General features: G+C 35.8%; 1 protein-coding gene across 1 annotated transcript; it reads right to left on the bottom strand.

Annotated features, from left to right (window-relative positions):
- Window positions 1-143: 143 nt before the first annotated feature.
- Window positions 144-14635, bottom strand: LOC132097751 (sortilin-like). The gene is made up of 20 exons (XM_059503653.1): window positions 14099-14635; window positions 12058-12117; window positions 11367-11440; window positions 11168-11270; window positions 10850-11011; window positions 10338-10411; window positions 7168-7214; window positions 6311-6465; window positions 6082-6226; window positions 5680-5835; window positions 5030-5136; window positions 4772-4874; window positions 4458-4629; window positions 4083-4270; window positions 3794-3983; window positions 3549-3665; window positions 3266-3374; window positions 1888-2003; window positions 1676-1796; window positions 144-1298 (listed from the first exon to the last, which is right to left on the bottom strand). The coding sequence occupies exons 1-20, from the start codon at window positions 14357-14359 to the stop codon at window positions 1284-1286; spliced, it is 2475 nt and encodes an 824-aa protein (XP_059359636.1). The 5' UTR covers window positions 14360-14635; the 3' UTR covers window positions 144-1283.
- Between the last annotated feature and the right edge of the window lie 417 nt (window positions 14636-15052).

Genomic DNA, 15052 nt, shown 5'->3' with positions numbered 1-15052 from the left:
ATCTATGCAAACAGGAAATACCCATGGAAACGTGCTAAATTGCTCTATTGCATTTGAATATTCCAAATTAAATCACATGTTCAATGACTTCAGACCACTGGAACTGTTTTCACCTCAATGGAGTTTGCTGCACACAAATGCTAAATTATTGCGGCTAATGTTTTGTCACTTAGTCAAGTTTTATGCGTTTATGTGCGCAATGGTAAAAAAAAAAAAAAGTCACTTTTTTACTGCTTGATAACATGGAATTTCCTGCTGTCAAGACAAGAACCAAGAAATGGCACAAATGTTGAAAGCTAATAAAACTACTGAACTACAAAATTTGATTCGGGCAAAGTGTGCAAGTTTGTACATAAACTACAACTGTATTATATTTTACATGCATTTGCATCATTGCTTGTTTCATAGAAATATTTATTACAAAACTTTTCCTAACCATCGCAGAAATCACTTTATTTCAAGTGTGACAGTAGCGTACAAATTAATTGTGTAATATGTGAAATGTATCTCCATGTTTTACAGTTATTTGCCCAATTATTAAATTCTGAACTGCATATTTGCATTATTAAGCTCACAGCCTAAAACATAGCTACACAGTTTCACGAAAGTAATGTTCATAAATTTTTAATTATAAATATTTCCCAGTTTGTGAAGCCAAATATATAGACTGTTTCTCAGCATTTTATTGCTATATTCTTTAGTGCACCTCATTACTAATTACGCAGCAAAGTGGACATTGACAGCAGTTATGATCACATTCTAGTGATAAACACAGTCTATGTTCAGTAGCACAGTATTCAAACCTGGAACGCTTGCATCACGTCCGTGTGATATGATTCATTGTATCGTATCGCTAAAGAAAATTTCTGCTCAAATAAAAATCTGATATTGCCATGAGGATAAATAATACCTCTAGCTCTCACACAAGGGCATCTGTACATAAAGAGAAAGCAAGTATTTTACAAGTGTCTCATCAAACAAGAATCGCGCCCAGAAGACCCCAATGTCAAAAGCAAGAATTGAAACTCCTACAAACAGTATTTTAAACCCTTCTTCACTGCTTTCGGGAGCGTTACATTCAAAAGCCTCTTTTATCATGAGAACAGCTTCCTATTGGTGGAGAAGCAACCAGGTTCCCTCCCATTGGTCGAGAAGCAAGGAAGTGCATGACGTTATATGTCTGAGAAAGCCGACAGCTGGTTTGTGCTTTAGGAAGATAAGAGAAAGCAGCAGTAATGCCTGAATGACAGGAAATGCAGCGTCTTCTGCTCACCGAATGCTCTCTACTCAAGTAGGTCCTGAAAAACAAACACAATCATTTTGAGAGAAAAGTACAACTATTTGAAATGTCAAAGTAGACTACTTAATATATGGTGACCATGCATCCTCTTTTTACAGGACATGCCCTGGCTGGGATTTCTCAATTACCTACAATTTTCAAGTTTTGGCTTTTTTCTATATACTTGATGAAGATAATGACTGAAAAGTAGTTTGACCAATAGCGTGCAGGCATTACATAATGAACAATCATGGCATCGAAGAAGGTGGGATCTACATAGAACGGTCAAAGCAAGCCGAAACCTGGACAATTTATAAATCCTTTTTTTTTTTAAAGAGGGTGTATGATCAGCTTGTTTAGGTGAATTGAGTGGTGTGAAACGGTCCGAATCTGTACCTCATCTGAGTCATCATGGAAATCATAATTGGGAGCTCCAGCAACATCAGTGTCCAGTGGTTCATCTATGCCGTTGGCTTCCACATTATGTTGTAAAACTGAGTATCTGTGTACAAGGAACCTGTAAGATATAAAGAGGAAGAACAGTTGTTTATTTTATGTAATACAATTAAATATATTCTATATGAAACACTTTTGAAGAATAGACTTACCTTCCACCACAGAGGTACTTCTTTACAAACAGAACTCCAAACACTACAGCGGTCAGCAGGATGGCTATGACGATCGTGACGATAGGCGCAGAGCTATGTGAGCTGGATTTATCTGTCTGTGGATTACAGAGATACAAGTTAATAGAGGTATATGAGTGCAAGTTCATCTTCTTTTTTAAATGCATCGTATTGTGAACAGTTTGTCTATATGTATTAGTTCTCTCTGACACATAAAAGGAGAATGGTTAGATTAATATGCTGGACATTTTTTTTTTTTAAATACAATGACAGTGAATGTAGACTGGGGCCCAAAAATACAAAAAGCGCTAGTTTAAAAGTAATGCAAAACAATATTAAAATGATATTATTATTAAATGTGAGGATAAGGGTGTTCTTTAATGTACATTTTTGGGTAACCTACTACACTGTGTTCCAAATTATTATGCAAGTGATATATCAATAGGATTTCGGAACAATAAAGAATCAGATTTTTTTTTGTGTGGTTTTTCACATCTTTAAAGATAACTGGTATCCATCTCAGACTGGTTTGGTCAATAGTTTTCCAGGTCATCTTAGGTAAATGGAAACCCTACTTAAAGAGGTTGCTCCAAATTATTAAGCAAGTTACAGTTCTCATGAAATATGGTGAGGAAGAAAGATCTTTCTGAAGATGAAAAGTAAAGAAAAAAGGCATGGTCTTGCAAAAGGCATCAAAACAAACAATATTTTGTGAAAAGCAAATAGAGATTATTGAACTGTCAAAAGATTTGTGAGTGACTTGGAGCACAGAAGATCTTGGTCAGATAAAGATTTATTAAGGAAAGTTTCTTTCAAATAAACTTTATTGTAATGCCAGCTGTTAAAAAGCCACTGCTGAGCAGCAGACAGGTGTTTGAAGCTCCTGGAGTCTCAAGATCCTCTTCATGCAGACTGACAGTTGTGTTAAAGCTGCGTTTCAGTCACTGCTAACCAAACCTCACATAGAGAAACCTACACCTACCTCTTTAAGTAGGGTTTCCATTTACCTAAGAAGACATGGAAAACTATTGACCAAATCTGTCTGAGATTTATACCAGTTATCTAAAAAGAAAACAAAAATGTGACTCTTTATTGTACTGAAATCCTATTGATATATCACTTGTATAATAATTTGGAACGCAGTGTAATTTAACACTTGCGTATATATATATATATATATATATATATATATATATATATATATATATATACACACACACACACACACACACACACACACACACAGTATATACACACAGTATATACACACACACTATAAATGTGTGAAATTAAAACACATTTCAAAACTCATGTCTGAATGATTAAACTATAATATACAGCAGGCTAAATGCATTCTCACCAGCATCTGAGGCTCCAGCAGGTTGCTAACGCATCTCGTGCTCAGGTCAATCACCCTTCTTTCTGGTTCTTTCCCTCCTTCACATTTATCACCTGGAATCTTTCGGTACCTATTAAAAAATTACAACCATGAAACAATCTGCATGTTGTTTCTAGAGCTTTCCTAATGAGTCAGGAACAAGCATGTGCTAACCAGATGCAAGATGAATCTCAACTGTCTACTGGCTAATGCTAGGACAAAGCATTAATCCTTAAGAAACGGAGAACAATAAAGAGGGCATTACCCATGGGTCTGTAGCTGTTCCCTTTTCCCATGGATGCAGATCTCCAGATCGTGGCCTTTGAGATCAGCCTGTTCAATACATTCGGAGCTGTTCTCTTTACGGTAATATCCAAAGTCACTATGGAGGACAGCAGAAAATATTTGACACATTTGAAAACTATGATGATCCATTCATCAGACTAATTAAAACCGAAATGTCTAATTTGAAGACAAAAAAACAACGCTATAACTTCTGTTCCCACTCACCACAGGAAGTCATCCAGTGTACACACGCACGGCGTGGGCTGTTTTGTGACTATGTAATCTCTGCCAATCCAACACACCGAGTCCTTTCTCACACGCAGGAAACGTTCCTTATAACCCAGCATGCAGCCATCGTCTGGGTCGCTGATGTCATCTGAGTGTGCCAGCCACTGAACGTAATCATTCACCTGGCCTGGGAACCAGACAGAAAGATTAGTTTGTGCTAAACTGAATTATATAAAGTGTAACATGCCTTGGATTTTGTGTGGTTTGATGAGAACTGCTCACTCACAGGTACGTGTCAGAAGGTCTTTAAAGTCAATGGTGTAAGTTACCCAGTGGCTGATCAGAGCATCTTCATAACCCCACAGACTGACATTCACAGAGCGGGCACCGGGCTCTGAGGCCAGCCCTGTGAAGTACACCGGTGTCTGGGTGAACTTATAAACATGCCAGCATTGCCCTTCATCAGTGGAGAACCTGAGGGACACACAAACAGACAGTTCCACCCAGCTTTTTCAGCTTTTTTCAGCTTGGCAAATATGCAGTTCAGCTATTTTATTTTATTTCAGCTAGTTGCCTTTTTAATTTAGTTTAACAATGTGCAAAAAAATTTTTAATACAATAAAATCTGATACTAAAATGAAACTGAAGGGAGGTTGCTCACTTAATCTCAGAGAGGGGTTTGGCTTCGTTGTGCTCCACAGCCACCAGCAGGCCTCCTGAGTCCAGGATGGCATAATGGTGCGGCCCTTTCAGAGCCTGCAGCCAGGTGTAGCCTCCATCATCAGACACATACACATCAGGAGTCAACATTGAGATTGCGTCACCTACACTGCCTGAAAAAGAAAAGTCATTGTTTTTGCAATTCTGTGGCAGTTATTATAACTGCCAATTTAATAAAAAAAAAACGAAATATTTAAATTGGTCACAGAAAAGAATTGGACTTTAGACTGTTTAAAGTAAGTGTGCGTGCATTACCATGAGCCAATATAAGTCCCACAGCATTAGGTTCACTCAGAGGCAGCATGGGAACTTGCAGCTTCATTGAGGTGCTGTAGGAGGCGTGAATATGCAGGCTACACTGCACAGGAGAAAGAGAACACAAGGCAAGTAAAACAAAAGGCTAAACAAAGACATGCTGTTAGAGATAGTCTTCACAAGAATTGTAACTATTTGGCCACATGTGGCCAATTATTACTTCCCTTATTACTAACTTCCCTTAAAAGTGGTTCTTACCCTTTCTGGATCTTTGGCTGTTGAATCGCACTTTGTGTTCTCTGGTTTCTTCAAAGGAACCCATTCACCTCCCTGATCAAACGATATTACTGTCTGTGCTGAGCCATCTTTAGCAGAAAAGAGAAATCGAGAGAAACACAAAATCATTTTAGAAAAGCCCTAACTAAGGTGTTTGAACTAACTGATTTCACATTTAATTGGCTATTTTTATTTATTATTTATAAAGATAATTATATATACACTCCCATTTAAATGTTTGGGTCAGTAAGAGTTTTTAAAGATATAAATATTCTTATTTAGTTAGAACACATTTTATTAACAACAGATATAAATTACATTTTAACATATATAAGAAAACTGAAAATGTTTTTACTGTATTTTTAATCATAAATGCAGCCTTGGCAAGCATATAAGAACAAAAAAAATTGTACCAACCCAAAACTTTTGAACAGTAGTGTATGCAATGTTAAATATCATATGCATGCTCAAGTTTATATTTAAAAAGTAAACAGCTAGCTATTGCTGTAGTGATATTGTTTTTACCCATATCGATTTACAGTATACTAAGTGATGCAGCCCCCCTAGAGCAATCAGATGTTACATTTATACACAGACAGCATATGTCCATCTTGTGTAGGATGTAGTCATACCTTCAAGCAGCACACTAGTAGTGAAGACTCCTCTGAGGGAAGTGACGTTCGTGAAATCTGTCTCGCCCCCTGGGGTCGTATACAGATGGCGTTCTAGAGACTTGGAATACACAGTGCCTCTGTCATCTGATACATAGATGGTGCCAAACCCAGTGTCTGAAAAAACCCACACACAATACAGTTAAAAGACACAGAAACACTGAAGTCTATCAAGTAGCACAAATAAGTATGCTACTGCTTTATGCCAGTGGTGACCAATAAAATGTACCTATATAATGATGACCAATAAAATGTACCTACTGTATATAACAGCACAGATAATATTATGATGGTTTATACAAGGTTAGGTTGTAATGTAACCAGGTGTATTTTGGTTATGGTAAATAGAAAGCAAAAACACACCTCCTGGTTCATCTACATGCATGAAGACCATTTCATCATTGGCTGCCAGTATTGAATAAAACTGCTCATGGCCGACAGGAGGAAGTTGTGCCATGTTCCACGTCTCACCTTTGTCTACCGACACATGAATTGCCCGTATCATGTCCTAAAGAACATTCACACAGTTAACACATCACATTTATGCATTCCTATATTCACCAGAAACTCAGAAAGACCCTCAATCACGCACCTCAGACGCTGACGGCATTGCGTTTCCTGATCCAGCCATAACTGATGCAAACAGGAAGCGTCCGCCGATCCCAAAGGAGTAGATCCTTTCGGCGACAGTCTTAATGTTAACACCAAAGTCAGCTGACTTTCTCAGCACCAGCGCCCCTTTATCATCTGAAGACAAAAAAACACCAAACAGTGAAGAAACATTACTACAGAAATATATGGTTTAATGAGTTGCTGATGCCACATGGAGCGGAGAGCTGGTGTGTTTTTCCATTGTAATAACACAAGGTTTGCTGACTCAAATCCACTGTGGGATGCTAAATTCTAATTCAAAAAGCTTCTAACAAAATTGAATCTAAACAATATTATAAAGCTCTTGAGCAACACCACTCACAGGATGCTGCATCATCCTCTCTGACACTAGCGCAATCACCTTGCAAAAAAAGCACATTCACTCATTGCCAAATATAGGAAACAGAGTGAAAAAGTGTACACTTTCACTCGACTGGGCACAACGTTAAGATGGCCGCTTTCAGGACAAGTGTGAGAGAGGATTGCACCACTGTCAGTGTAGTATCGTCACATTTGCGGATCATGTACTAGTGTTTCATATTTTGCTAACTAATATTTGGTATTTAGTCAATTCATATTAAAATATAAGATGGGCAAATACAAATTTCAACTGCTGGCTTGAATATTATATACATATATATTTTTTGCACTATATGTTATGAACTGAAATTTCCAGCTGTTATTGCAAATAATAAAAATTAACTCACAAGGATGTAAAAGCAGAAATAAACATAAAATTGACACAAACACTTTCATGTCACCACACCGTAGATCAACAAAGCTATAAACATTACTCACAGCAGGATCCGTTAAGGTTGGTGGAAAAGAACAGAGTATCCATTGCCCTGTGAAAAAGAGGAAGAGAGAATTGATCCGTAAGATTAAACTCAGGAGACATCATAAAACAACAGGAGTCAGGTCAGTTCACTTCAGATCAGTCATTTGTTTGCAGCATAATAAATGCAAACATGCTGCACACTAAAATGTCAAGGAAGATGACAAAGTTTGTGACAATCACTACACAAATCATGTTTTTGCATTATAAATAACATATGAACAATGCAACAAGAAGCTGGTCACATAGTGAGTGATTATCCTTTCAAATTCATGGCATTGTTGTAACAGGATAGCTAAGATTGTTTAAAATCATATGGCGTATTGTCAAAACAAGACTTAAGGGAGGGACTGCGTTGCCACACTGCTGGAATATCACCAACAAACCAGGGTTGTTATAGTTAACTAAAACTAAAATTTGGGCTTAATCTCTCCCTTTTATCTCTTTCTCTCTCTCTCTCTCTCTCTCTCTCTCTCTCTAATAACTTAGTTATTAGCTGCATTAGCCTGGTTTCAATGACTCAAGCCTCTGTTACTAGGTCTAAAATGACATTTTGGAATTGGCGATGGAGGTGCTGGATGAGATGTGCAAGAAAGTAATCCATTCATAAGAACATTTTAAGGACTAAAACCTGATGAATGTCTTGAAATTCAAACATCTAAACAATGTTATGAGGTGTGGTAACTATAGTATGAGCATGATAATTGACTGAATTATTAGATACATTCGAAAATATTATGCACACCCGAAATATTATGGGCACTCTGCTTCAACACCTCGGGTGTGCATTCTTTTCTAACAATTAAACAGCCAGTCGTCACTTATTCCTTATATGTGACACTGGTCCACAAAAATAGTCATACGAGTACATTTTTTAAAATGACAATATTCGACTGAGATACAACTATTTGAAAATCTGGAATCTGAGGGTGCCAAAAAAAATCTAAATTTAGCGAAAATCGCCTTTAAAGTTGTCCATATGAAGCCCTTAGTAATGCATATTACTAATCAAAAATTAAATGTTGATATCTTTACTTAACATCCTAATGAGATAATGACAAACCCAGTGACCTTTTTGGATAAACCTAAGCTATTATTCAAGTGGAAGATTTCTCCAGTGCTGCCCCGCAAACACAAGGTCTCACTCTCCCAGTGCAGTGTCACCTCTCTCTGCATCTGTTCTGTGCAGTGAGCGGACATTAATTAGACATGGATTTGATTATTACAATTTATTTAAACTAGTAAAATGGAATCCAGAAAACAGAATTTGGTAAAAATATTGGATTGGATCGATTGGCAGTAGCTTTCTGACCAGTAGTGTATATTGTTATTACAAAATATTAATATTTTAAAAGCATAGCTTCTTTTTTTTTTTTTTACTTTTTATTCATCAAAGTATCCTAAAAACTTATCACATGTTCTGAAAAAATATTAAGCAGCAGAACTGTTTCCAACTTTGATAATGAATCATCATATTAGAATGATTTCTAAAGGATCATGTGATAATGATCCTAAAAATTCAGCTTTGCATCACAGAAATAAATGATAATTTAAAGTATAATAAATTTTAAAACAATTATTTTAAATTGTAATAATATATCACAATATTACATTTTTTTCTGTATTTTTGATCAAATAAATGCAGGCTTGATGAGCAGAAGAAAATTCTTTCAAAAACATTAAAAAATAGTAATGTTTCCAAACCTTTGGTCTGTACTGTATATATAAAAGAAAACGGTGTCTCAATATAACTATAAAATATTATGTGCCATATTATGCGATACATTTTTTTATATTGGGTAAAATATTACATTTACAATTGTGTAAGACTTAATCTTCTTTTGTTACAATTTAATGGTTTTAGCAGCTATTACCATTTTGAAATGTTCCTGCTTTTTCCTATGCAAAATCTAAAATTAAAAACAAGAATTTTTCTAATCAAAATCTTTTAACTTATAGTCATTTCATAGGTTTCTTCTCAGTAATATTTTTCAGAAGTATCATTTAACTGTCCTCACTATAATTTTCTATTCTGGTACTCTAATGTGTTCATCCTCCAGGAAGTGACACCATTTGTGGTAACAGCACAGTCATCACTTCGAATGAATTCTGTTTTGTGGTATCACACTAAATCATCCCAAGCCCTTTGAAAAATAACAGTAATCTGCATTATAAGTGAAATCAAATTTCCGATTTTCCATTTCAAATTCTAAATTTCCATCACCCACTTTAGTGCTTTATTTACATTCTGTTCATTTTCTTTCCATGGCATAAATAATCAAGTTAGAATTAATTAAGTAGATAAAGTGTCTAAGCCTAATGGCTCGATTTGTGAAACTGTACACTTATATTTCCTTAAATTACAACTCAAGCATATTCTGAATGTTGTAATTTAAATAAAAATATGATTTCCATTAAAAAGGAACTGCATGGTGTGACTTCTCTGGTTTCTGAATTCATGTGTGACCTTCGCATCTTCTTTTCATGCCTAATGCCATACACTGTAAACTCAAGGTCTCAAGATAAAGTCTGACTGATCTGACCCAATTTCCTACTGCCGTTTTGATCCTGTCTTTCAGAAAAGGTGGGATAATGTTCTATTTTTAAAACTAGATTACCCTGAAGGCTACAGGGACCACTGAGAATGAAACTAACCTAAAGTCAGGAATACTCAGAGGAGGAATAAAGGACCTATACAGTATAAGTATATAAAAACTAAAAAGTTCAAAACAAACAGACCTCGCAGTCTTGGTCAAACCTTAAATGTGTAAATTAATGATCCTTTCAATAAAACTACTTCCCTGTTCAAGTGCATAAATAAAAAAAGTAAAAAAAAAACTGGGGAATTCAACCAAAGTTTGATGCAGCAGTTTATCTGGAACAGGCAAGCTTCTTCAGACATTTGAAAGCTGAGCCGTGTGGAAAAACAGGGTAACTCAGCAGAAAATGTCTCGTGTTGGCCGTATTTGCATGTTTGTGTGTCCTGGATGTGCAGATGTAAAAAGAATGATCCAGAACTCTGGTCAAAACATAAAACAAATCAGGCCCTATTATATAGTCAGTCCACCCTGAACACCCTTGTGTCTTCACAAACTCATTCCTAGAGCAGTATTAACAATCACAAAAAGCTTACCAGTTGACAACACACACCATCTCATGGATCTTCTTCCATTTTTCACCAAAGTCTTTAGAGATCCAGAGATCATGCTGAAACAACAGCAGTAAGATGATATTAGTTAAAGTTATGATGTTATGCACCACTTGAAAAGCATAAAAAAAATTAAAAAGCACTATGAATGTAGCCTTATATCGTATTGTTTTTAAAAGATATCCTTGAGGTGGAAGTGAATAGCATATATTTACACTAAGGATATTTAATATGCTATTATGTAATTTAGACAAGCATAAAACAAGAACTCTTATCAGTCAGGATATCCAATATGCGTTAATGCCATTTTTGAACTTCACTTTGAGATAAACTATAATAATACAATAAGATGTCATAATGCATACTTTCTGGAGTAAGTGTAAAAATGTACACTAATTAACTCTTAAACTGATTAAATGGCTCTTTGTAACTTTCCATTTGACGTCAAAAAGTTTGAGTCTATAAGGAAATAACACCAATGTTTTAAAGTCTCTCACTGTGTCGCTGATGGCTGCAAGAACATCTGAGTTTTGAGGGTTGTACATTATCTGCATTAGTGGTTGGAAGGGCAATTCTGTGTGGATGAAACTCTTGCCAAAATCTCTTGAATGGAAAATTCTGGCACCACCGCCTCCGGAAGCATCTCCCGTGAGGATCACCTGTGGGGAAGAATATCAGGACTTTAAAGTGCTTTCACCAATCTGTGTAACTGCTCTGAGTATTGAAAAATCAGCAAAGAACAGAGAGTTCAGCTGGCCTATTTTTTACTGCGATTGACATGCTGCATTTGAGGATTTTTGACATGTCTTGCCCACCTTGCCAGAGTTTTCCGGACCAATATTGATCCCAAAGTCAGTGCTGATGAAGGTGTTGTTGATAAGTTCTGTGACATCCTTAAACGACTTTCCATAGTCTTCACTGTCACATAGAGTGGAGGATTGAAAAAGAAATTAAGTCAATCAAATACTACATTAGTATTACAAAAACAAACAAATGATTAAAACCAGCACTCACCTTCTGTACAGTTTAGACTGACCGAATCGCAGGAAGACTATTGGCATATGAAATGTTGTCAGGGCCAGTACTACCTAAGATTGAAGACAGTTATTTACTCTGACACAAATCTTCAAGAAATGTTTCCTGAGCAGCAGATTAGCATATAATAATGGTTTCTGAAGGATGATGTGACACTGAAGACTAGAGTAATTCTGTTGCATTTTACATATATTCTAATATTTTATATATTACTTCGTTATCATATTATTTTAAACTGTAATTACTGTTTTTGATGTATGTTTGATGCTATAAATGCAGTCTTGTTGAGCAAAAGATACTTCTTTAAAAAAAACTAATCTTACATACTCAAAGTTTTGAATGGTAGTGTATGTATTGTTTTTATTGCAGTGATGGGCAGAGTAAAAATAAGGACTTTTCGACATGGCCTTTAATGTGCAAGGGCGCATGAGACAGGTCAAACTGGTTATGAGTTGACATTTGGCCATATTGATAGCTGTGTTTATGTTTCTTTGTGAGCCTTGTGAAGAGCCAAAGAGATCTGGAAAGATTATCTAAACAGTCTAAATTTAAACTTTAAGATAAAAATGTCTTTATCTACCGTGAATTAAACTTGGCGGAAGATTCTTCTGATGACTTCATCTCAGCATATGATAGTGTTCACACATAATTAATCAAAAGTGAAACTCACCCCAGTCCCATCCCCCACCCAGGCCAGGGATACAGATCGGCTGTAATCTTGAAAGGTAAACTGAAAAAAAAAACCCACACATTTTATTAATATTTAACAAAAGCCATACTGAAAATGCATCATTATAGACAAACTATAAGAGTTTTTACACACATTTAGGGTTTTATTGCATGTACTAGAAAGACACTTTCAGGCTATGCAAAACGCATTCCAGCCTTAAACAAAACACTGAATCAGAAACTAAGCAACTATGTGCAATGTGGAATAAATTGTGAAAATAAAGATGATATATAAACACAGTATTATATTTTCATCTGTTTGGTTTAGATACTGCAAGTGTCTCTCAACCTTTTTGACTGAAGGCCCCCCATTATAAAACATAACACACTATTTGAAGATATTACCTCTGGTATTTCAGCTGTAATTATGGCAAAATTATTGATATATTCAATATCATTAAACAATTTAACTTGTTATTCCATAAGATTCAAGATTCGTGTTTTGCATGTTTTTCAATAAAATCAGTAGTTATTAAAGAGGAAAAAAAATTTATTTAGATCTCGATTTTTGCCTTCTTAGATGTTTATTTTTATGTAAATTATATATATTTTTAAATAAAATATTAAATTTCCAACCTTTTGTTTAAAAGCATGCCCCAGACCCATTTTTAAGAAATATTGTTTTAGGTGTTTTGTCATTTGTATTAGTTTTTTTTTAAGTTGATGTATTATTGATCTGTTTAAAAAGTAACGGTTCCATTACACTGTCAAAGCAAATGTGTCTCATGAAATCTCAAATCGCTAGTTTTCTGACTTCCTTTCTCTCATTTCTCCACAATAGACCTGGAAAGAATGAAGTGACTAAAATACTTTCACTTTCTTGCTCTGGGCTTCATCTGAACCCTGTCTAGAATTGAACATATATCCAAACACTATATAAAGACTGAAAAGTCTGTGCGAGTATAATCCTAAAACACTTTTAAACAGTTTTCTGTTGATTAATGCATCTGTGGTAGTTCCTGTCATCTCTTGTCAATTCAAGATAACCTTCAACAGAAAGACAAACCACAGTAGAACTGTTTTAAAATGGTTAACACGTCTGTGAGTAATAAGAACAGGAAGTTTATCCGAGGGTTGGTGAAACAGAGGTGAGATAAAGCTTCAACCAACCCTCAAACACCTCCTGACTGTTTCAGCTCATCTGACTAGAAGCAACCAAAAATTTATCTGAGAGAAGGAAGTCATTTTACATTGCAATGACTAGTGTCAGTGTTATTCACTGTTCCATTTTGTAATATTAAGACTTGCTTGTATTATAAAGTAGGCTGTATGGTTCAGTAAAAATTAGCATGCATTGAAAAGACCTAGCTGGTTGGAAAAATTATAATTAAACAGGTCATCATACCAGCTTAACTGGATCTACAACTAATGCAATTCAAACAACACCTACGTGTCAAAGAGGAACTTCAAACACAACCAACATGAAAAAAAAACCGTCTTCTGAGGGCTGTGATAGTAACCACAGAAAAAAAATAAGAACAATACAATCTTATACGTCTTCGTATCACTCAAACAGTAATTTCGTTTTCAAAATGTTCGACTGAAAAAGGAAAACTTGCATTTTCAATCACATTTTACATTATTTACACATAATCTAGTGTGGGCTAAAGAACATTTAAATATGTATTATTTAGACACGACTAATAACATTTTTACTGTTAACTTACTAGTTTCTAGTCCTTATTCATTACATAGCCTAAAATTAAATATTACTTAATATTAATTTGATACCAATCATCATCAATTTTAGTCATTATTTCAGTTACTCGCTATAAATGTAATAAGTGTTAACATAAACATTTGCATAAACATAACATAAAAACATTTACCAGTTAGTTTTAAGGTATAAATATTTCAATGGTTTTCATTGAGAGCTCTCGGACTGAAACCACGAATGCTGTCAAAAATATTGTCTAGTTAGGGTTTGGGGAAAACCTCTAGGTTTTGAGACGCCACTGCAACGGTGCTTCGAGTGAACTTACGTTGTGCGTATTGCGAGTTAACTTGGTCTCAAATCCATGCAACCCATTACAGGAGTCTGGTCTATCATCTGCGCTCCTTTTCTGGATGTGATGGATACGAGAAATATCTGCATCCGGTCCCGTCCCGATTAGACTTCTGGCGGCTACGGGAGGCTTCACATACACCTGGTGCGCGTTAAACGAGCCTGGTTCCACAAGGAAATCCACACCAAATGTCATGGGAAAGAATAAAAGTGCAACAAAGTATCCTAGGCCTCTCATGTTTCGTCTTCAGTGTTTTTCCAACACGACTGTGTTGCTGTTTAAATACGCATTAATTCCTCTGTGTCGCCCTCCTGTATGACGGTGTCAACAAACACAGACTGCCTGTGACAGCGAAAGATCCCGAGCGCTCATATCATCAGTGCTGCCTCTTAAGAGAAGACATCAACGCCCTCTTTAATTGATCAAACTGATCATTCCCAAGATCGCAAATACGATTGCAGACCAACCACGTTGCTTTAACAGACTGTATCTTTGAAAGTATTTCGTATTAAACACTTTATAAAAGCAACCAATAAATAAATAAATAACGGTGAAAAGAATGCACCTTGCAGGGCCTGCACCTGATTGGCTACAGCGACTGGTGCGATGTTCTGATTGGTCTGAGGATGAAAACCGTTGCTGTGAGCCCGTGCGGTCAAGTTAGTTTGAATCGTCAAACACTTCAGAGGACAGGATCGTGTTAAAACTTGAGTTTTGCCTTTCATACGTAAGATGATTTTCGGTGAAATATCAATATTAAGGCTATACACTCATAATGTCAGTGACCCCATTTTCATTTAGACCTATTTAATATGAAAAAGTGTACCTGTAAAGATATTGCAAGATATGCTGCTATGCTTTTCCAAATGATTCGAGTATTTTTATTGCCCATGCACTACTCTAATGTGACCAAAGCCATGCATGATCTTC

This window comes from Carassius carassius, chromosome 21 (assembly GCF_963082965.1).
Source record: "Carassius carassius chromosome 21, fCarCar2.1, whole genome shotgun sequence".
Taxonomy (NCBI): domain Eukaryota; kingdom Metazoa; phylum Chordata; class Actinopteri; order Cypriniformes; family Cyprinidae; genus Carassius; species Carassius carassius.
The sequence above is the reverse complement of the archived record's forward strand: the minus strand, read 5'-3'. Positions and strand labels throughout refer to the sequence as shown.